Genomic DNA, 24,376 nt, shown 5'->3' with positions numbered 1-24,376 from the left:
TGACTAGTCTATAAAAAGTGTATGGCCATAAGTCTATAGACTGTCTATAGACTAGTCTAAAGAAATGTCTATAGACAGTCTATAGACTCAGACTTTTTATAGACTAGTCTATAAAAAGTGTATGGCCATAAATCTATAGACTGTCTATAGACTAGTCTAAAGAAATGTCTATAGACAGTCTATAGACTTCATAGACAAATGTCTATAGACTGTCTATGGACTTTCTATAAAAATTTTTGTAAGGGTACAGACGGGGGCATACCCAAACCCCCTATGTCTTCACAAGATGTACCCCGAAATTCAGACAACAAATGCATGTGCACTATGCAGTGACTTAGCGAACTTACCTCACATGCTGTGGGGATGTCCCGCGTTACGCGGCGATGAAAGCAACACTTCTTCACGCTGAGATGCGGTCCTACACAGCCCCAACCTAGAAGAACAGTTATGGACTGGCCAACGGGCCCGCGACGCGGCGGAGAGGCTCGGCCTCTCTGTCCTGACGTGGGAGCGGCCCGCTGCGCTCTAGTGCGCGCCCTAAAGGACACTAATAAAGTTTTTCATCCATCCATCCATCCATCTTTCGGTTACGCCGATGACGATGTCAGTTTTTCGCATGATGGGGCATTTAGTTATATCATATTAAATTAGAAATTTCCACTGCGTGTTTAGCCGCACTTCCTTTGTCCATAGCGATGGTATATAGGCAAAATAAAAAAGTTTTACGTGGTATTTCCCCAGATATCTGAATGATGCGTAAGCATTTCATAGTAACAGCGTGATATTGAGTGGCCGTTGTTGGCCTAATTGCGAGAAAGACCATGAAAGAATCGGGAAATGGAGAAGCGCGGTTTCCACACCGAACTCTTAAGTGCGACCTGCACGAGACTACGTAGAAGAGGCGAGTAGAAGCAACGTTCATTCGTGTTATACACAGCCCGCATCTCATGTTGACGTGGGGTGAAAAGACGAGGGAGATGTAGGAAATTAAGGAAATATATGCAGCTTTCCCTGGAACGTCGGTTTCGGGCGGCGTCGGCATGGTGTCGTTGCTCTTGTTTGTTGCGTTCGGCAGTGTGTTGCTCTTGTTTCCCGCTCTGAGCCGCGTCATTCATTTGTTTCTGGTGTAATCTGTATTCACGCTGATACTCTGCAATCCTGCGTTTCCGTTCTTCTTCACCAAGCGGCGGCGGCCGTCTTGGCGCCATTACCATAAATGCGACAGCGCTGCGGCCACACAAAGTGCTGCGGTAGGCGGCGAAACGTGAACTGATGAGGCAAGCGAACTACTGCAGGTGCCTGAGCCAGGTGCGCCGATGACGTTCCGATCCGAAGCCACGACTGCTCCACAGTTCTGGCATGTTCTGGTGCGGGCCTGACTGCACACGTCACGTGGTCACAGAGACGCGCTCGTGCCACTGCTCGCGCGATCGTCGTCGTCTTCTTCCACAGCTGGCTGGCTCTGTCTTGAAAGCGATCATCTTACGCGAAGGAGGCACGTACAGACAGTGTTCTCCTTGGCTAATCATAGAAATGCTGACGCATTTAAAAGCCGAGGAGACTTTCCTATATGATTACAACACTGAGATGTGCTGCGTCCTACGGAGTCGAAACACATTAGCAGAACGACACGGAGCAAATGAATCCACGCTTTGAAGAAAGAAAGCTGTCGATGGGTGGCAATTGTCATTTAACGCTAGTAATGTGCCCTGCTTAACTTTAACCTGAGCAAGGCGCCAGCAGCTAGTGTTGACCTGTCAACGGAAGCAATCGCTATACAGCAAGTACAGAACACATTGCAAGTTTGTTAGATTGCAAGAGAAGTAACGGCAATCAATGTTACACTAGCTCACGATGTGAGTATTTGGTTGCGGACGCAGCGGGGGATAGTTCGTGCGCATGCAGGCGCGTCCGGCGGTTTGGCCTCTTTTTGGAAGGATCAAAGTATTGTGGCGCTAATATAGCAGTTGCATGCCAGACAGCGATATCGAAGAAAATCCAGCGCCTGTACTCGTAAGGACAACATACTAACGTTCAGGTACAATGGCACAGTTGGTTTGACCGCTACAGCAATCCCGGTGCTTGGGTTGTTCTGCTAGCATCATGGTTGTCTTTTGACTTCGTACCGCACTCACCAAGAATGAATGTACCGTAGAGAGCCTTCGGTCGAGCTTGCCCCGAGAAGGCACACACACACACACTTACCAGAGTCTCTGGTCGGCCTCAGCTCGCTGAGCAGCGCGATGGGCAGCATAAGGAGAAGCGAGACGGCCCAAACCACCGCCACGGTGCGCTGCGCGTGACGGGGCGTCTGCCATGCTCGCGAGCGGAGGGGCTGGCAAATGGCGTAGTAGCGTTCCACCGACACTGCCACCAGGGTCCAGTCGGACACGCACACCGACACCGCTGCGCATGCATAAATGTAGAGAGCGAATTGAAATGTCTGAAACGACCCCCAAGAAAGGAAAACTCGTCAAAGAGCACACAGCCCTCGAATGAGTGTGGAAGAAAAGCTGACAATTTTGCAGTGGGAAAAGCAAATCGATTCAGTATGCTGACAGCGTCTCCTATATCTTGCCCATGAGCGCGACAAGTTAGCGAGTGCAGTACAAGATGTCATTGCGCTTGCGAAAAAAAGTGTATAGAGGTAGAAACATTCAAAGGTGCTTTTGATTTTTTCAGGTATGGTGTACTTTGGGGGGGTAGGGATATAAATTTTTTTTATTAGTAGCCTTATGTAGCAGAGATGCCTTGATGTTGGTAACATAGTCTTTCCAGCAATATCAAAACGAAACACTGTTATTTTGTAACATACTGTGTAGATATGCTGGCGTCACGGCGACGGAAAAATGCAGTAGCTTGTATTCGATTCCCTGCATGCGCCGTTAAAATAATAATTGTCCTCTGAAACGCTTATTCTGCAGTAACATGGAATGTCAAAAGCCTTTATGGAAGACCTGAGTTGCCTGAAAATGAAAAAAAAAACTATTCTTGCCATAACTTTCAGATCAGCTTTCGTTTTTGCGATAAAAATGATTTAACTAAAATGGAAATTTAACTAAAACACTGGAGCTAATGTACAACCAAGCTCGACGACAACGAAATCCAATGCTGGAGCCCAAGTGCAATATTTCGCCGCATAGCGCAAATTAGCGGCTAATTGATTCGGCGATACACGCATTCACAGTTCCAGAGCGATCTCTTCGAGTTGGAAGCACGACACATGAACCCGCACAACGTCGCGTGTCAGGTGGTTTTTAAGCTCGCAGCCATGCATTTTTAGCTTTCAAATGAAGTAGCACAATTGACGGTTACACAGAGACTTATAAGCATGTGTGTAAGCGCCAGTTCTGGCGCCATATTGTAAGCTGACAGTTTTACGAAAAAAGCGAACGTTTATTCACATCACGACGAGGTCTGAGAACGCACTGCAAATCATGACATTCCATGATTCCATGAGTTAGAAACTATTCTTTATATGTAGACTAGTCACTAAGCTCAATATATAACCTCATACGAGGAAGTGGTTCATCCTATATGAAGATGGTTAGTGCTGGTCAAAGCCATTTCTCTCACCCTGCAGGTAAGGTATGAGCTTGCACATGAGCTGTCCGAAGACGAACTCGCGGAGCAGGACTCCCACGAGGGTGAAGGGCATGCAGAATACGCCGAGGAGCAGGTCGCTAACGGCCAGGTTGAGAAGAAAGAGGTTGGTCACGGTGCGCATGCGCTGGTTGATGGCCAGCGTCAGGATGACCAAGCCGTTACCGAGCACGGCGAGTAGAAGTATGATGGTGTACGGGGCCACAAGGACCGCCTCCTCCGACTGCCACCAGATGGCGGCCGTCGGCTTCTGTGAAAGCGGTATGCAGAAATGAGGGAAGGGGTATGCAGCGGTAATGAAACAGAGCACTTTGCGGCCACATTAGGCATGAGGTGGTGCATGGAATTTGTAAGTTCGCAAATGCCATTCTGTGGTTAAAATCGGATATCTTCTTGGGGTTGGGAGTTAAACAAAGATCGGTAGGCCGGGTGGTTTTGGGAGTCCAGGGTAGAGACAGACAGAGGTAGGTATGTAGAGGAAATGCAAGGAGGTTAACCAGATATTAGTATCCGGTTTGCTACCCTACACTAGCGTTGGGAGCCCAGGGCAATATCACAAAAGAGGCAGTACAGGGTCACATGGGTTCAACCTGTTTTGAAGTTAGAGAAGCGCAGAGCAATATTAGTTGGGAAGAAAGATTCAGCAACATGGACTGAATAAATAAAGGAATACACACTTTTCCCGATAACTATTATTGGTAGGTTGAGTATTTGTTAGAATGCAAGAGAAGGTGCTCTATATCTTCATAGGATTCTTCACAAGAACAATTGGGCTATAACGTTTTCCTAAGGCTGTAAGGAGTCGTAATCTACGTATTATTATTTTTATAGCGGTGTGGCGAACTTCATAAGCGGATCTATCCTGAATCATGCTCAACTTTGTGCCCCGTTATTAAACGCAGTCTATCTTGTAACTCGGGGACAGATTTTGTTAAGAGCGCTACACGCATCCCTTTTTGACAAATAAGGAAGCGAAATATCACCCTTCTTGTGAGCCTGGCGTGCTAAAGCACCTACAGCATCATTCTTAGTAATTGCACAATGACTAGGAACCCACTAAAATATTATATCATGCTGTGCCTCTTTCGCAATGGTGTAAGCTATTTGTACGAGCGACGTTCCGAAAGTAAGTTTCGTCTCTTTTTTAAAGAGAAAATGGTGCCCCAAATGAAACAAACAGTCGCCATAAGAATTCACACTCGTTGCTGGTTTAACAACGGAAGGAGAGTAAGTGGCGAAGGAATGACGCATGCACAGAGCGCCGAAAGAGAGGCATTAGCAGCAGACCGGCGGGCCCCCGTGGTTATTCGAGTAAAAATCACGATGGCAGGTAGACGTATGCTGACAAGGTGGTCGCCAGTGGAAGTGCGGGCTGTTATGCGGTATGAATGGGTTAGGGTTGACTAATGCTCTCTGGAGGGTTTTTGCTGCTACATTTGATGGCTGAGCTTTAACGTGACTGCTAGTTAATGTATGAATGGGCACGTAGGACTATAGTTTGTCCCTCATCCATGAAACCTACAGATTGTCTATGGTGGAAGAGGTTATGTCTCAGGCCTTGCATCGCAGGGTGCTGTTTTGGGTGCTGTTTTGGTGCTCAGTGTATATATATGTGATAATGTCATATATGTTTAGACAGAACGTACAATCCTACGTAAGGTAGTCGATTCCGTTACCGGTAACTTATATTTGCGCGCAATCCTTGTCTTTCATGCAGACTTCTAAATGTGTTAAAGAAATGCGACAAAGCTGAAGCATATGCTGTGTTAATATAGACGCCGCCCTTGCATTTGGCCGCTTTACAGTAACGACGCTTTTGTAGACAACAAGGCACAGCGCAAAACTCCCAGTAAATGCAGAGCGTTCCCCTACTGTGACGTAGACTGTTGGGCCTGTTTTCTTTCCCATTCTTTGCGAACATCTAGCGTTCTTGGAAGCATAATTTTCGGATGATTTCACGTTATTCTCTATATACACACACACAAAACGCCCATGTTGTTTTAAAAGTGTTAATATTATGCTCTATTTAGGCAAGCGTAAGAAAACCACGATGAAGATAGTGCTTGTTTGTTTGTCCTTTCCGTCTTTTTTCGTAACAGGGCAACATTTCTATTGATAGGCGGCATTTGTGTGCCCTTTTTGTACCTCTTTGGCCCACGGTTGCTTTCTTTTTACACCTGCTTTTCCAAATAATGAAGCCTTACCAACTCACCCAGCTTTCTGTCGTTTTACGTTAAAAGAATTTAAAATTTTCATCAGCAGAGGCTGCCAGTGCGATCACACTGCCTGATACAACAAGAACCACAAATAGCGATTGAGTGCCAATAAAACATATTAAAACAACACTGCGGTTGCTGTGAAGTTTCATTGTTTTTTAAGCTGGCATTAAAATGGGGAAGAATACTTACGACAGCCTTCCAAAAACTTCTCTTGAAGTCAACACGACTATAATGAGGGTGCGCAAATTCAGGTTAAGGTTGACCAATGCTCTCTGGAGGTACTTTGCTCCTACATTTGATGGCTCAGTTTTCACGTGACTGCTAGTTAATGTAGATACAAGGTTTTCATGGAATACATGTTATAAGTCTACTCATCAAGTTAATGTCAAGTTCTGCGACGTGTCCCATCATGTCCACAAATAAGTACGTAGGTGTAGAAAAACATACTTTATTAAAACGATATGCGAAGTAAAATGTCACATTTGAGCCCAGACACGAAAAATTACGCAGATTCAACCCACATGTTGGACCGTGTGCGAAGCGGTTAATTTAATGCTCAAAAGCTAAGTGTGATGCGCACACCTGCTTTTATCGTCATCCTATGCAACGTGTGACTTCGTACAAAGTTTCCGTTTATGGGTTGCACAGGTCACAACTGCATTGTTATGATATATTCACGCCTGCCCACGCACAAGCTATGCCGAAATGTAAACAACAGTTCACGCGAATGCACAATGTGGGACATCGACGCAGTGACGTCACGAAGGCGACGTTTGACGACGGAAGAATGGCGAGGAGAGATGCACGGAGAGAGAACTGCGTCGCAAAAGACAGTGGCCGCGTTGGCTACCATTCACTCACTTTTCTCCGGCGTATCCGGCCTAACGAAAGCTGGCGTGGAAGAGCGCCGTACGTGCCAACCCTCTCAAAGAGCTACTTTGCTGTGGCACCGGAAATGTATGCGTACGATTGCGCCCTGTCGGTTAGGCCACCGGGCTGTTGTGGGATGCTGATCCCACCATCAGACGCGTAATGCTTTCATGTTTAACGCAATAGCGTTACGGGCCCCTGTCGCAAAATATCCAATGTCGGCGTCGGCCATCGCTTAACGAAAAGTCATTCCGCACCACAACCACGCAAGCCATTCGCGTGGCGCAGATGCGTTACTCAACTAATCGAGCTCCTCAAAGTGAAATGCGTAGAAAAATCGCAAAGAACGACCTGAACACAACCTACAGATAAGATAACGTTGGAGTTTGAATATACTATAAAACAATTCTGTGACGCGGAAACTCAAACACAAACCCATTTTGCGATCTGCGTGACCCGCTAGTTTCCTCGCAACACCACCACCGCGCTTGCGTTCGCGCATCCGCAAGAGAGCTGCGGTTGCCGGGAAACGTCACAAGCAGTGAGGGATAGTGGAAATCTGTCGCGTTCCTCACTGAAAGGCGAAGTTTAACCGTCATCCAAGTTTTTCTGTTTGTGGGCTATTTGTCGAGACGCAGAAGCAGCCACGGTAAGAAAAGGCCGGCAGGATTCGCAGAGAACTACGTTAGCTGACGCTTGTGCGTGTGCGTATTGCCATTGTAACTGAATTTCCCTGTGTTATTGCCATTTCCTCAGGGTGGTTACAACCCATCATTTAAAGAAACAACAACAACAACAGTACTGATCTATGAAATGCAGACGTATCATTTCTGTCGGGCTTTACGCATACGTACAGTTATGCTCTAATGAGACGCGAACACCGAAAAGCAATGTAGAGTGCCTCTCATGCTTAATTAAAAGCATTTGAAATGCGTGATCGCGGCCGCATAATCGGGCCTCAAAGGAGCTCTAACCCTAAATATTAGCGTCTCAGGGTGAGCCAATCAGATCGTGCACGTCGGCAAACGTGGAAAGGAAAAAGAAAGCGCTTCGTTTTATTCCAGCGTGGCAACACACGAATAGCTAATCTGCGGCAGGGCAAATACGTTTAGTATGTATGACACTAGTTTTCCATTGCATGAGCGAAATATACCTGGGATATTTTTTTTATTGCCTCCTGAAATGAAAGGAGAAAAGCTTCATTGCTGAATTCGGCCCTCATTGCACGCCTCCGTTCATGACACAGCGCGGCCTTCACAAACGCGGGTACTTAAGTTTAAAAAACGATTCTGAAATGGTCTGGAAATTTGTAGAAGCATCTAGCGAGGAAGTGAATATATTCTGAAGCATTAGCATTATTTAGACGGAAGAGCATCTTATTTGCCTATGAACTAGTTAATCCCACGATACGCAAAACAACAATGACAAAAAGTACAGTTATAAGGAGAGGAAGCTTGGACGAAAGGTGTTTCAGAAGAGTGATTTTTCTTTTTGGGCCCCGTAGTGTGCTCAAGAAAACGATGAAAGAGAGGTACAGTACCCGCGCAAAGTACTGGAGAGGCAACTTGTGTACTTTCGTGCCTGTGTCATCCCTACCTTTTATTCCTCCGAGTCTAACGCAGTGCAAGACATCTACGAACATGCAACATCTAGTCCCTCTTGTTTCATTGCTGTGAGAAACTAAAGCACGTGCAACACAACTGTCGCTTCGCGTTATGACCAAAAAGGGAACACGTACCTCCTGTTTGCTTGAGGAGCTGTTATCGAAGGAATAATTGTACGTATCCATTGCGGCAAAAAAAAAAAGGAACGTTGATGCCTATAGCTTCAGGTTTTGTCAGAACCGGCCTTCTGAAACGAGAGACAACAGATGAAATACGTCAATCAATTTCTGTCAAGCACGGACATTCACTCAAGGCCAAAAGCCAATCCTATTCTTGGGCACGTGAAAGTGAGTTTGCTCTGACGATTTCAATGAAACTGCCACGAGCAATAAATTATTCCTGCCCTCCGAAGGCTAGCCTGTTGCCTGGTTCTTGTAGCCAAGCCACGAAAAGTGTTCATTGAATGTGCATAGAATGTGGGTGCCCGTGATTTCTGTGTGTGCGTGCTCTCGTATACATGATCATGTTTGTTTGCACACATCTCATAGCATTACTACAAAATTATTTAAAGTGTCTCTGTCTCATCATCATTGTACATAACCATTGTGTACACTGTATATATTGAAAATCATGTTATATATGTGACAGTTAGTTCGTGTGTAACTGTGCGTTTTCATGGGTCTACGTGGTTATATGTTATTGAGCGAGGACTCGCACACTCCTTTGAAAACGTGCCGTGTATACAACGCTTCATTGTACATGTTATCGTCCTGGTGGAATTGTGCGGTGATTATGACTCAGTGTTCGTATCGTCTCTTGTTGAAGTAAACTTTTTGCAAACACGTGTCAAGAAAAAATAACAAAAATAAAGCGGCGGTAGGGCAAGTTTCTGAATGCAACTAAGAAAAAGATGTCCGAGGACACCTGGGCAGTTCTTATGAGTTGTGAATGCGAACGTATTAATGCCCAATTCAACGCTGCTGAGACCCGCCGTGGTTGCTTAGTGGCTATGGTGTTGGGCTGCTAAGCACGAGGTCGCGGGATTGAATTCCGGTCACGGCGGCCACATTTCGGTGGGGGCGGAATGCTAAAACACCCGTGTACTTAGATTTAGGTGCACATTAAAGAACCCCAGGTAGTCAAAGTTTCCGAAGTCCCAAACTACGGCGGGCCTCATAATCAGAAAGTGGTTTTGGCACGCAAAACCGCATAGCTTAATTTTAGTTTTTTTAACGCCGCTCAGTGGTCCTTCGAGTTATGAACCCCTCGCGGGCAAGCGAGCGCGTTGAGACGCTTGGTCAACGTTTCCTAGACAGCGAAAGGCCGGCGCACTTCGATCGGTGACGTCATGCTACCTTGCCCCACCGCCACAGAATGTAATGGGGATGCTCCGGGGTAAGCCGCGGTGATTTTGACGTCACCGCTTTCGTCACGACGGGCTTGACAATGGGGATTGCGGTCCAAGTGGCATTATTTGATGCGTCCACAGGCCTGCATCTAGGAGGCGCTGGTTTAGCCCAGTGGGTAGGACACTCGGTATGTGGGGTCGTAGGTTCGATACTTACTACGACCAACATGCTTCATTTGCAATTTATTCTGTTTTTTATACATTTGTTTCTTTATAGTGGTTACCGAGGCGAAGCTGTAACGCAGGTTGAGAGCTTGCGGGGGCAAGGAATGGGCGGATAACACAGGTTTCCTAGAGTGAGAGGCGGGGTGACGTAGCGTCGCGGTGATGCACTCTCCCCTCGTGCAACACGTGGCGCGGCAGTGTGGCAGCGGGTTTCCCTTTTGCCCGCCCTGGTCCGTAGAGGTGCGCACGTGAAGTGGCATCGCAGCCACTGGGAATTTAGGTGCCGTTTCGATGCTACAGACGCCGGCATTTTCGCTCAATAGGCCACTTGATGTTTTCACGTCAAGAAGCAAAAAAGAAGAAGAACAAAGGTTATATGGCAAGTATTTGTATGTAGTTGCGTCAATTAAGTAATTGGTACTCACTGGAACGTTTTCGAAGTAGGTTTTTAGTGTTTGCTGTACCACATAAAGAAATTACAAATGCACATAATTCTGAACCAACAAAAGTAAAACAGTAACAAGTAGTGTTTCAACTTTTACGCATTCTGAGATTTGTGTCGCAGGGAATAAACATTTGTTTAGTCGTTTACAAGATGATCACAGGAATGGCCAGGGTGTTCATATCTTGGCGCTACATCGCAGAGTTGGACGCTCGGTAACTTGCGTGGAACTTTGCGGGTTGCATGAACCCCTAGCGCGGTGCCGTCTGCCCAAGTACCTATATTTCGAAGGCCAGAACAGGCAACACCACAGCGCACGAGGACTAGTGCTTCGCAAAGAAGTCTATCTTGAGAAGACAGTGCCGTCTCCTTTGACAGTACCCTGCCGTCGCAGTAAACAAGTTCCGATCCAAAGAAATCGTTGAAGTCTGCTTACTCTTTTTCCTGCCCACATTTTCTACAACTCCAAGTAATAACACACAATATAATGAGCGTAGCGAACAACGTGGTCTCTTCGGGTGGCTCTCTGTATAACTGAGAGACAAAATTCTCGAAAGCCTTGCTTGCGGAGTAAAGCGATTCACTTACAAACAGACAGCGAATCAGTGCCTTGAGCAAAGAAACTAAATTTCTTTAGACATACTTTAAAGAAAATAAACAGCGTAGCACAGGTGCCCATCCTGTCGTATGTGTTTGTCGGTCCGCAGATATATTTTAACAAGCTTTTAAGGCAGGCATTTCACCATGAGATATCGTTTTCTGGCTATACGTCATACGAGTCTGCAGAGATCCAGAGGATTTGTCGAAGAGGCCATGGTGAAATTTCGTCGTTCTCTCAAGAAAGAAAATAAAAAATGAAGTTGAGCGATCAGCGAGACATGTGCACCGCACTCAAAACGCTCTCGCGTACACATACGCTGTTCGACATACAGCGTGCGCAAACAGCCATGGTGTCAATGAACCGATGCTTAAAAGTATAGCGCGCAGAAACTTGTAGGCGACAATAGCTTGTTGCAACACGCTCGACAATCATTTTCGTCTAGCTAAACAATTTGCTTGGGTCAGAGCTAAAATGTACCGTATCCGCGCGTGTGTGTGTTTTTGTCCGAATTTTTTATTGCACACTTAAATCGACATTTTACCGGCTTTCAAGTATATAATTGCTATAGAACTGGATTTCCGACCGGTAATGGCGTTTTGCTGCCTAAGGCTTATAGCAATTATGGAACAATGAGCATTGTTTTTTCTCTTTTATTATGCAATACACTTAGACGTGAATTGAAAGAACTTAAAGCTGGTAATACATTTAACTAATAAGGTTTTATTCAATGCTTAATTATTGGACTCCATTTATATTGTTAATTGTGTGTGTAATGATTTGCGCCCTGAACACTGACACTTTTTATACTGTTTTTGTTACTTCTGACATATTTATTTTGAGCTTTCTTATATGTTCGCTACAATAATTTTGTACATTGATAACGTAGGACGTTTCGCCTGGTGTTTGTAACCTCGAGAACTCCTTCTACATATTCCCCTCTGTATCACTGCTGTTGTGTAACTAGTAAATATTTATTTATTTAGTGATTCACTTAACTGATTTATTTATTTATTTACTTATTCATTCATTTATTTATTCAACAGTAAACCGACCCTCCCTGTAGGATGTATAGTTGAACTCTAGCTAATGAATTCTCATTCATTGAGAAGAACCGCTTGACAGGGCAATTTATTTATATTGTTTCTATAATCATATTGAACAAAAGCTAAAAAGCACATTAACAAAAGTTAGGGTGCTGCGATGATAGAAAGCATGAAGGGAGTAAAAGTAGCGTGAAAGAAGAAACATAAAAGCACCTTGCGAAGTAGCGACACTGAAAGTTCACAGCGATTGAGTTCGGAAGTAACCATTCTGCGATTGAACAAAGAAGGCAGTAAAACTATAGCGCGACACTTCGGGAAAAGAAAAAAAAGAATCGTTAGAGCACCGAAATAAACACGCACCTAAACACAAACCAGAAAAGTGAGAGAACTTGTATCGTGTACCTGCTTTTCTTTAATTAAATGTACGTAAGCAGACGCTGGCGAATTGTAGAAGCGCAGATGCTCCATTGCTTCGATGTGCAATAAAAGGACGAACATTGCGCATTTGTATGTGTTCTATACATGCGCTCCAGTGACCAATATGAATAGGCCTCACCAACAACATTACGGTGGAAGCCCTGAGAACGCACATCAGACATTTTGCACGTGCCCCCTATCACCACCTTGCAGCACTACCTTCAGACAGGCACCAATCATCATTCTCTAAAACTATCAACAAGTACAACGACAAACTTCCCTCGGGCTTCACCGCTGCATCTAAACTATCGATACCCCCTTGGTGTCTTATCAGCCCCACAGTACATCTCAGTGTACCAGGAATCGGAAAAAAGTCTGAACTGTCGTCGCCTGTCCTCAAACAACTGTCTCTGCTTCTTCTGCACGAGAGGTACGCGGACAGTGAACACATTTATACTGATGGTTCCACAAACATCCAGTGTTCGTCCGGTGCTGTGGTTGTCCCAGCAAAAGCTATTACCATCAGCTTCAGGACTGACCACCCGACAACATCGACATCTGCTGAACTAGCTGCTCTTCGCGCTGCACTCCGTTTCGTCAGTCGGGAGCCACCTCGACAATGGTCCATCTTCAGCGACTCAAAGGCAGCCCTACAATCTGTACTATCAGCTCTGCGTCGCGGGCCATTCGAACAGCTCGTATTCGATATTAGATGCCTACTCCATACATCACAGGAGAAAGGACACCACGTGACGTTTCAGTGGCTGCCAAGTCACTGCGGCGTCACTGGAAACGAAGGCGCCGATAATGCAGCTCGGGCAGCTCTTGAAGACGCACAAGAAGAGGCCATACCGCTTTCACGATCCGACGCAGCTAGCAGACTTCGAGTGCTTGCACAGGAGATGACGCTCTCTTCATGGTGCACACCAAACAGCCAGACCAACCAGAGCGACCGTCAATACCACCTGCCCTCTTTGATGCATCTCTATATGCCAACTGGACTCCGCCGAAGCGAGGCGACTCTGCTTTATCGCTTATGGTTAGGGGTGGCTTTCACGAAATCTTACTCATTCCGCATTGGAATGGCCGACAACGCTCTCTGCAATGCCTGTCTTTGCGAGGAGACGCTGCAACACATTCTGTGCGACTGTCCTGAATATAATGTTCAGCGACAGTCCCTGGCATCCGTTCTCGCGCACCTTGACACTAGACCATTGTCCCTCGACACGATTTTCACATGCCGCCGACAGAAGACATCGCAGGTGAAGGCGACAAAGGGACTACTTCAGTTTTTGAAAGAGACGGGATTGGACAAGCGGCTCTGACAGTGTTATCACGTACAACGCCAGATTGATAGACTCTACCGGACGATGTTTGTGTGCTGTGCTATGTGCTCTCTCTCTCTCTCCCCCTTCCCCATCTTTCATCGCACCCATCCCTCTCCCATGTGTAGGGTAGCAAGCCGGTTACGCTAAACTGGTTAACCTCCCTGCCTTTCCTTCTCTACTTTTTCCTTCCTTCCTTCCTTCCTCACCAACAAGGTGAACAGAAAGCACTGGAGTGTAGCTTGAAGAAATGTCATTAAATAAAGACCTTCAAGTTGCCCCCCCCCCTTCGACGCAGCCGCATAAGGTGAGAAGGATCGCAGTAAGTCACCGTCAAAAAGCGAACAATGCCCGCGCTCAGCACTTTATGCTATTGAATACGGACTGCCTGAAAGCTTCCGCAAATGATAACACGGAAATTTAGAGGGCCGCTCAAACCTCAAATGCCACGCAAAAGACCGGTGGCTACAATTCAGTGACAACGACGACAACAATAGCACATCGACGATGGCACGACGACTACGGCAGGATGGCCATGAAGGAAGACGCCGACATATGCGCGACGACGACGAAGAAGAATGATAGCGGCTTGACGAACAGAACGATCACCTCACTGAGATGGCAGCACGACGGTGACAGCACTGACGACGGCAAAACGGATGTCATGATGTTTGCGCTTGCAGCATCCAATCATTGGTGGGAAATGAGTGAATAAATAAATAAATAAATACTTTTTAAGTATTAAATTCAAGGGACCATGATGATGATAAACATAGTAATACTATACCTGCGAAAAGACGCACGCAACGCGCCCACGCAAGCAAAAATGCGCATGTACAGTTCAGGGCGTTGACAGTCGTATAAAAGCAGCAGCTTGTTTATCGCTCTGGGTTTAGACGTAGTGGAAGCTGAATTAGCGCCGCATCTGGGAGAAATGGGCTACCAAGTAACCGTCACAGATACGACCGGGCCGGCGCTCTTGGCCTCGCCATAATGCCAATTATAGCGCAGAAATACACCTGTTATTTTAGTAGGACGCAGCTCTTAGGCACCCGCTCCTGCATTTAGCGTCGGCATTCGTCGGCGTCGTCCCTCGGCGTAACCCAGCGAACGAGCACAGCGAAGGATGAAAGAGCGAACGCGGAGCGCAGCGGGGATAAAAGACGGCGATAGCGAAGAGAGCGCGAGGATGAAAGCGGAGGAGGAGGGTGCAGCATCACTATGAAGCGGAGGCGGAAGAAGAGGGTATGACGAAAGCGTGAGAAGGAAAGCGTAGTGCCGCGTAAGACGGACTCTGCGGCGACGACCGCTGCGAGAAGGCGCCAAAGTAGCGCACCGTCATCTGTTCAGCAGTGGCATGCGGCGAGCTCGTCCACCGACGCCATATATCGAAACAAAGCGCTGCATGAGCCGAGTTATGTCTGCGGCGGAAGCTGTGAATTGCGCCTGCGCGTCCCCCACGCGCTGCCTCTCGTGATCTCCCGATAAGCGAGGCAGTCACGCCACTCTTAGCTCCGTTTGCAATGTGCCGCATGGGGCAGATTGTCCGCGCCAGCCAATACATCGCGAAATCAAAACACGTATAGAGCTGCACTCAAATTTTACATTAGGGTGTATCGTAATCTTCGGTTAATTTAGAAAGGAGATATAAATCTTGTCGTGCTAATAACAATAAATAATTATCGCAGTCACTGACGAAGTCAATGTGCAAGCCGCATGGGCGGCCGTGACCGTTATTATATATATATATACACATGGTGTTCCAGATAGCTTTAGCCAGAGTTTAAAAATATGCCGATGCAGTCTAAGAAGATGCGACCAAATGCATGTTGCTCACTTTTGTATGTAGTTTGCCGTGCTATTTTTTGTATTTTGCTTAACTAGATAATTAATCAAGATTAATTAACCAACTTCTGAAGCAACGGAGTTAGGAAATAAATTCCAATCAGAAAGTTTCAAAGCGGTTTGCAAAACGTCCAAATTAAGAGTTTCCGTCTTTCTATCTATTAAGTATTAGTGCTTGCCAGGTTACTGCAGATTCTTGCGAAACAAAAACAAAAAAAAAAAACACACCAGGTGACATGCCCGCTTGCGCGTCGTGATTGCACTGCTCCCTAGCGTTCCGCGCACAAGCGTACATAGCATTTAACCGGCTGTGCTCTGAGGCCCCACGCTATTCCGACACCATTTTGTGCAGGGTTTGGACTAAACGAGAGAGTTTCCTTTGTCAATCTCTTGTATAAAAACAAATGAAAGGTCAAGGGTTTGGCTAGCGGTGTCCCTCCAGTAAGCAAATGCCTTTCGAAATAACACCATTCTGTCGCTTCTAATTGTTCCAATTCTTTGCCGTTATGGACGTGACCGGTAAACTCGACAAAGGGTGTTGTCATTTATTCGCTTAAATTCTCTCCATGTACACCCAACCACAGAAGTTTACGCACGACGAGATCTCAGGAAACGTTCAACTCCCGAGCAGCCTGTAGCAGTAGCCTTTGAAACTGTATACAATAATGTTGTTAGCGTATTTTAGTCGAGGCCTGAAATGCAAATACCAGGCTGTGTTGTGAGGTTGCACTAATAACTGCACTAAACTGTACTTATAATCTACTCAATTGCTCGCTTTGGCCGTTATGTTGTAACACCTTAATTAAAGTCGGAGAACGCTAAACTGTTTTCGTTCAGTGAGGAATCCTGAGAGTAACACTGTTTTCTACACATCAAATAAAATACTATCATATTCTATTATGGCAGCTCGCAAATAAGACTTTTTTGAGAATGTAGTAACTGTAATGCCCCTGTATCTTACAAAACATCTTGAGAACTGATATTTTGAAACTCTTCAAGCCGAAAGGTTTTTGCTAAGTGACTTTCTTCATTGCTGCCCTGGCTCCATGTGCTTAAACGTTGCATAGCGAATATTCTAACTAATATTTTTTTAGTAATATTTGTCAAGCAAAAAATCTTCGCCTGCTAAATCGTCCCAAGTCAGGCCACAGAATCACACTAGCTGCCACAAGCGACGTCCCCAAAATGTATAGAGCATGAAAAAAGAAAAGAAAACAACATTTTTTTAATTCCTTGTTCTTACTGGTTCACGATATTTATTTATTTATTTATTAATACTGTCAACCCTCATAGAGGGTCATAACAGAGAGGACAATACAATTACATACATCGAATATGTACAATGCCTGTTTATTAGTTAGGATCACTGCAAACACGAAATCTGAAAATAAGTGAGTGAGTGAGTGAGTGAGTGAGTGAGTGAGTGAGTGAGTGAGTGAGTGAGTGAGTGAAGTAGGTGAGTAAATAATTAATTAAGTGTGTAAGTAAGTAAGTAAGTAAATAAATAAATAAATAAATAAATAAATAAATAAATAAATAAATAGATAAATAAATAAACCTCTCTATTCGCTTGTTCTGTCTCTTGCTTGACAATATTTCTGCATTCATTATTGTTTTTGAACGCTCAGAGGAAATTTAGCTCGGAGCGAAAGCGGTGATGAATGACTGCGCGCAATGCGCTTGAATTTACAATTCATATCTACAAGTCAACGCCGCCAGCATACAAAATAAATAAAGGAAAACAAGAACAACAACAACAACGAAATACATTTTTTTCCCACTGTAATTTTTTACGATATATCTTCTCACACCAATTAAACAGCACAGTCAAAACAAAAGAAAGACAGAAACTACACGAAGACGCAGGGCTTACCGGCATCAGTGTTACCTCCGGACGCATCGCCGATATAAAGATCCACAAACGCTCTGATGAAGCAGTGCGGTTGCTGACGGTGGAGCGAACGTCTTCACAGTGACGCTGCGCGCAAAACTGTGCGTCAAAGCAGGGCTACGGCGATGCCAGAGCGCGTCGTCGCCCTTTCCCATCGAGGGATTCGATGCGCCATCCGCCTGCTCATATTGCGCCTCCCTTTCACTATCGGTTCCCTTCCTCGGTCACGTGAACACATTGCCGTCAACGAGCGCCACCGGTCTCCGTCGCGGCTCGCACCGCTAGCGCGGGTTCTCTGCCGCCCCCGGCTCACTGGGTGAGAAATGGCAAGCTCTGCGAAATGCCTGCTGTGGCCGGCGCGCATCAATATCCCCACATCGGATCTTTACGAACTTCGTATGTGTAGCTTCCACAGTGAGCCATACCTGTTTGACCTCCTTTACAATTCTTCAAATGAGCGTCGAACCAACGTTTGAATAAGTTATATGTATTCGCAGTGAAATATTTAACGCGCACAATTGACAGACACAGTGAAGGGGGACACACGAGCGCTTACTCACAACTGTTTATTTTCAGAAAGACGCAGATCATAAATACTCCAGCTATCAGCACTCAGCATGTGCAACAAGAGTCGTCAGTATAAGCAGAAACAGATTAAAACAGATTAATATGTTTCAACTAGTATTTAAAAAAGCAAATTCTTTGTCAGTGATTACAACTGATGGTTGGCTCACGCATTGTGCAGCACATGTTTAATATGAAAGGCTTCTGTAATTTCACATGTTAGTTTTTATCTGAAAACAAAATGTCAGTGTCAGAATCTGTTTTTAATCTGTTTTTAATCTGTTTGTTTATACTGACGACTCTTGTTGCACATGCTCAGTGCTGATAGCTGGGATACTTATGTTATGTATCTTTCCGAAAATAAACAGTTGTGAGTAAGCGCTCGTGTGTCCCCCTTCACTGTGTTCTTCTCAATTGTGCGCGCTAAATATTTCACTATGAATTCGTACCAACTCGCCCAGCCATCAGTTCTGCTGCAAGTTATATATACTCTAACCTCTGCTCACCGGGGATGTTACTACAATACTGTCTAAAGCCCATTATAATGAGCACCTAAGCTACTACACATAATATACTGGTATTTAAGCTAAAAACCAGACCACACGGCAGACGCACATCATATAAACATTTGGCTGTGTCGGGAGTACTTTAAGTAGCAAAGCTGTTCGGGGAGACATTGTAGAATGAATGGCTGGAGCCGTCCTCGCGTCCCACCCACCGTCTTTCTCCACTTATCTGTGCGCGCTGAAGTGGAATACGCTGAATTCCATGAATCTGGAGCTCAGGCGAGACACATCGCCATGCATATTTGGCACTAGGCTTATTTGTGGTTTAAGCAGCTGAGTAGCAGGCCAGAACAAGTTACAGCTCAGGCCGACCTCTCTGCCTTTCTGTAAATAAACTTCTCCTCTCTAAGCAGCTCAGTATTGGGCTGTGTTGCTTCTTTATTTTAACTTATTGCGGTAGCAACTATATGGAAACTCCAGGAACATTCTTGCCGTCGCCGTCTGCGTTGCCGTCGCCGTGATGTTCTGAATAAAGTTCAAGGCCGATAACACCACGGCGGCGCGCCGTCTGCTGTCTGTGCGAGTGAAACCATGCGAGGGGAGCCGACGATCACGGCTCAATGTGGCGCACGCGAGGAAGGAAGGCGGAGAGCAAACGCGTCGTCTTTCGTCGCGCGAAAGCCCGCGGGTGGATGGGAGGGAGGGGTGGGGGGGGGGGTTGTAAGCTCTAGCAGCAACTGTGTGTTTCGCGACCTGGCGCAAGGGGAACTGACGATCGCGGCTCACTCTCGCATGAGAAACCGAGGAAAGCGGAAATCAGCTAGGGAGGGATGGGCGGTGGCTTCTATACACGCCAGCCACTGCGCACTTTACCGAGGCGTGCGGTCGTAGGCGCCGTATCTTGAAACCGATCTGCAGAAGGCTCACACTTTTGAGCGAAATGTTTCCTCGCCGGCAGACACAGGTGCGGCTTTCCATTCCAGGAGGTGGAAAGACGTCAAACTTGCCTACTTGTGACCTGAATCAAGCCGCTCTACGTCTACTGCATGATTCGTACTCCAATCGCGTTTACATATGTACAGATGGCTCTTCGACTCTCACTAACTCCACTGGAGCGGCAGTCATTCCGTCGATGTCAATCTGAAAGGCGCCCAAGATCAACCACGTCACAACATCGACAGGGTCCTGTTGCGTTTCGCCTGCGACACGTGGTTTTGCCGGCGCGACGGCGGCGGGGCGGCGGACATTTTGGCCCGATCGTCGTCACCGCAACACTCATCGCCAGGTGTTTCCAGGCGCGTCTGCGGCGATGCGACCGCCTAGGGATTTCGTTCCAGTCATTGTGCCCGAAACAGGCGAGGCCAAAGCAGGGATCTCCTTCCAGTTATTGGGCCCGAAACAGGCGATGCCAAAGCAGGGATCTCGTTCCAGTCATTGTGCCCGAAACAGGCGATGCCAAAGCAGGGACCATCTTCTCGTTACAGTCATTGTGTCCGACCGGCAGCGCCACGACAGTGTGCTGCGCAGCGCCACGACAGTATGCTGCGCAGCGCCACGACAGTGTGCTGCGCAGCGCCACGACCAGGTGCTACGAGATCGTGCGCAGCGCCACGACATGGTGCTACGGCATCGCTACGACAGTGTGCGTCACCATTAGCCCATTGTACATTCACGTGCTCGTCTTTTGAGGGGTTCCTTCTTGCCCTCAACTGCGAGAGTATAAAAACAGCTGCCCCCGGACGCCAGAGGAGGGCTCCGATTTCTTCTGTTGAGTGAAGTGCTCTCCCGTCTCTCTACTTCGGTCAAACCTGACCGCCAACTCTTTGCGATGTTAAAATAAACAAGTTGTTTCGTTGTTACCAGTCGACTCATGCTTTGCCGGGACCTTCGGATGCTTGCAGTTGTACCCCAGGCCGCCAGGCCAACGCTACCCTTGGGGCTTGCGACCCAGGTACAACCACGGGCGTCAGCGCCGAGTTCCCAACAGATCGTACCAGCAGTCAGGTCCAAACATCTGGTTGCCAGCGGTGAGATCGCCTACGACTTCAAACAACGGTCTGCCAGCGGCGAGATCGCGACAACGGAGGCCAGCAGCAAAGAGATGCAGTTGACTGTATGCTGAGCAGCTCAACGTCGATCCGGGAGCAGTGCAACGAGCCCTGTGTGACGACTGGTTGCCTGCAGCGGAACGACTGCGCGGAATTCCTGCCTGCGAGGTTTGGTGAGTGCGGGACTTTCTTCTACTGAGCTTTGCCAGGCTTTTGTTAGTGTCAGAAACAGAGCTGGTAATTGTGGTTGTCGTTGCTGCCGGGTTAGTTTGCGGCAAGACAATAGTAAGCAGTAGAAAAAGCAGCATTCAGAGCAGCCATGGATTTGAAGTCGTTGCGCAAACCGAAATTGTTGGAGCTTGCAAGAGAGTTGGGTCTGGATGTCTCAGACAAACTAAGAAAACCGGAACTGATAACGGCTATTCTTGAGTTAGAGGCTGAGGATGACGAGCTGTCGGAATGCCTTGAGACTATTGAGGAGAGGTCAAAAAGACAGGAGCGCGAACTTAAAGAGCAGAAAGAAAAAGAAGAGCGCGAACACGCTTTGGAAATGAAGCGTCTCGAGGTAGAGATGGAACGCGCTCGTAATGGAAGTCAGGCACACGGTGCAGGAGAACGCGTATTGTTCAAAATGACTGACCTGATGCGGCCGTTTAAGCTTGGAGAGGACATTGGTTTGTTCCTGGTTAACTTTGAGCGAACGTGCGAGAAGCAGGGGTTCTCTCGGGAAACGTGGCCACAGCGCTTGCTCACTTTGTTACCCGGCGAGGCGGCCGACGTAGTCGCTCGCTTGGATAGAGAGGAAGCAGAGGATTTCGACAAAGTAAAATCGAGTCTGCTAAAAAAGTACCGGCTGTCTGCGGAAGCGTTCCGTCGGAAGTTTCGGGAAAATGAGAAAGGCAAAAGTGAGTCATATACAGAGTTTGCGTATAGGCTTATGTCGAACATGCAGGAGTGGCTCAAAGAAGAGAAAGCGTTTGGTGACCACGATAAAGTTCTGCAGTGTTTCGGGCTAGAACAGTTTTATAGTCGGTTACCGGAGAACGTGCGATACTGGGTCTTGGATAGGCCAGACGTGAGTACGGTGGCTAGAGCCGCTGAGCTAGCCGAGGAGTTTGTGACGCGTCGAGCTCGCGGAGCTAAGGACGGTCAAAAGGGTGAATTTGGCTCCAAGTTTGAGAGGCCGAAGTTCACGCCCATGAGATTAAAGGGGGACACGCGTAGTGCGGATGCGAGCGAAAGCAGTCCGACCAAACGTAAAGAGACGGCGGCAGCCAAACGCAGAAAGCGGTTCGAGATGAGGCGAGCGCGCTTGTGTTATACGTGCCAGAAGCCGGGTCACTTTTCGGCGCAGTGTCCGGAAACAACACCAAAAGTTGTGTTTTTTTCAATAGGCAGCACTGACGAGAACATGAAGCTTCTCGAGCCTTACATGCGAGACCTCCTCGTGAACGGGAAAGAGTGCCGAGTGCTTCGCGATTCCGCAGCTACGATGGATGTAGTTCACCCGTCTTACGTAGAACCCCATATGTTCACGGGCGAGTGCGCGTGGATCAAGCAAGCCGTGGAAGCTCATAGCGTGTGTCTGCCGGTAGCAAAAGTGCTTATTGAAGGACCTTTCGGAGCGCTTGAGACGGAGGCGGCAGTGTCATCTATGCTGCCACCCCAGTACCCGTACCTATTTTCAAACAGGTCCGATCACCTCCTGCGCGAGAAGGGGCTTTTGTTTGGTGAAGCTAGTGTTCAGGCCTTAACCAGATCGAAGGTTCGGGAGCTCGCTGCAAAGGCGGTAGTTGCGGGGCCGACGTTATCAAACAACGAAAAAGGGTCAGAGGCGCAGCAAGCTGATATTCAGAGCACGCCCGAACAGAATAGAATTGAGTCTGTAGCGTTGAAGGCGCCAGATACTGGAGAGGAAAATCCCGACGCGGGAAAGTTAGAAGAGCTATCTACTGATTTGCTCATCGCGCCTACGTCAGACGGACTTGATAGGTTGCTAAAAGTCAGCCGGACGGCTTTGATAGCCGAGCAAAAAAAGGATGGCAGCCTGGAAAACGTGCGCTGCAATGTCAAAGAAGGTATCGCCAGGAAAACTGCGCGTTTTGTGGAAAGAGGTGGAGTCCTGTACCGGAAGTATCTAGACCGCCGAGGAGTGGAGTTCGATCAGCTGGTCGTGCCTCAATGCTATCGTCAGGATCTGTTGCGCTTGTCACATGGGGGTTCGTGGTCCGGACACCTAGGAGTTAAGAAAACTAAGGACCGTCTCTTGCAAGAGTACTATTGGCCAGGGTGTTTTCGGGACGCAGACCATTTCGTGAGGACATGTGACACTTGTCAGCGGGTGGGCAAACCAGGGGACAAATCGAGGGCGCCGTTGAAATTGGTACCTATCATTACGGAGCCTTTTAGACGGCTCGTTATTGATACAGTGGGACCTCTGCCGGTAACAGCCACGGGGTACAGACACATTTTGACTGTGATCTGCCCAGCGACAAAGTTCCCTGAAGCAGTGCCGCTTAAAGAACTCAGCTCAGTTGAGATAGTTAATGCACTACTGTCCATATTTGCGCGAGTTGGTTTTCCTGCAGAAATTCAATCAGATCAGGGCACAGTGTTTACTAGCGCTTTGACGACAACTTTTCTCGAAAGGTGTGGGGTAAAGCTGCTACACAGCTCAGTGTACCACCCACAGTCGAATTCCGTTGAGAAGCTCCACTCCGTCATGAAGCGCGTGTTGAGAGCCTTGTGTTTTGAACATCAAACTGACTGGGAGCTGTGTCTGCCTGGGGTGATGTTTGCTTTAAGGACCGCGCCGCATGCGGCTACGGGGTTTTCGCCAGCTGAACTGGTGTACGGTCGCTCGCTTCGATCTCCGCTTCGCATGCTTCGAGAATCATGGGAAGGTAGGGGCGACGACCCAGTCGTGGTGGAGTACGTGCTTAAGCTCCTCGAACGCTTAAGAAGGGCACAGGAGTTGTCAGGTGAAGCAATGACAAAGGCCCAGCAGAGGGCCAAGGTTTATTATGATCGGACAGCCAGGGCCCGTCGTTTTGAGGTTGGCGATGAGGTCATGATATTGCGCACATCGCTAAACAACAAACTAGACGTGCAGTGGGAGGGCCCAGCACGAATTGTTCAGAAACTGTCGGACGTTAACTACGTGGTAAGTCTGCCAGGAAAGCGGAAAGCACAGCAAGTTTACCACTGTAATCTGCTCAAACCTTATAGACAAAGGGAAGCAGTGGTGTGCATGATGGTAAACGTTCCTGAAGAGCTTCCGGTCGAGCTTCCGGGACTAGGCTCAGTGACGAACAGGGAAGACACCGGTCAAGTCATTAGTGACCTTATCAGTAAAGCACCGCTGTCGCCTGAGCAGAAAACCGAACTACACCAGCTATTACAAGAGTTTCAAGGTCTGTTCTCTGAGAGGCCTGGTAGGACTTCGGTACTTACTCATGATATAGAACTTACCTCCACAGAGCCAGTACGATCCAAGGCGTATCGGGTGTCACCCCGCCAGAGCGATATTATGGAGGCTGAGGTAAAGAAAATGCTACAGCTCGGTGTTATTGAGGCAGGTGAGAGTGATTATACCTCCCCTTTGATTTTAGTTGAGGTACCGGGCAAGGAACCTCGTCCTTGCGTCGACTACCGCAGGCTTAATTCCATCACTAAGGATCAAATTTATCCGATCCCTAACATCGAGGAGCGCCTTGAGAAAGTTAGTAGCGCTCAGTTTATTTCCACCCTAGATCTTGTCAGGGGTTATTGGCAGGTTCCACTTACAGAAGAGGCTAGTAGGTATGCGGCGTTCATTTCACCAAT

The 24,376-nt window shown here is 47.3% G+C and overlaps 1 protein-coding gene across 1 annotated transcript in view; it reads right to left on the bottom strand.

Moving 5' to 3' along the window:
* The window catches only part of LOC142578167 (gastrin/cholecystokinin type B receptor-like), a 125,269-nt gene that overhangs the window by 26,672 nt on the left and 74,221 nt on the right, over positions 1-24,376 (bottom strand). The window contains exons 2-3 of the mRNA XM_075687568.1: positions 3,577-3,853; positions 2,206-2,406 (exon numbers count right to left, since the gene is read on the bottom strand). Of these exons, the coding sequence (XP_075543683.1) occupies positions 2,206-2,406; positions 3,577-3,853 (478 nt within the window). The remainder of the gene's footprint in view (positions 1-2,205; positions 2,407-3,576; positions 3,854-24,376) is intronic.

Source organism: Dermacentor variabilis, chromosome 4 (assembly GCF_050947875.1).
Source record: "Dermacentor variabilis isolate Ectoservices chromosome 4, ASM5094787v1, whole genome shotgun sequence".
NCBI lineage: Eukaryota > Metazoa > Arthropoda > Arachnida > Ixodida > Ixodidae > Dermacentor > Dermacentor variabilis.
This window is presented reverse-complemented; position numbering and strand designations above follow the sequence as displayed.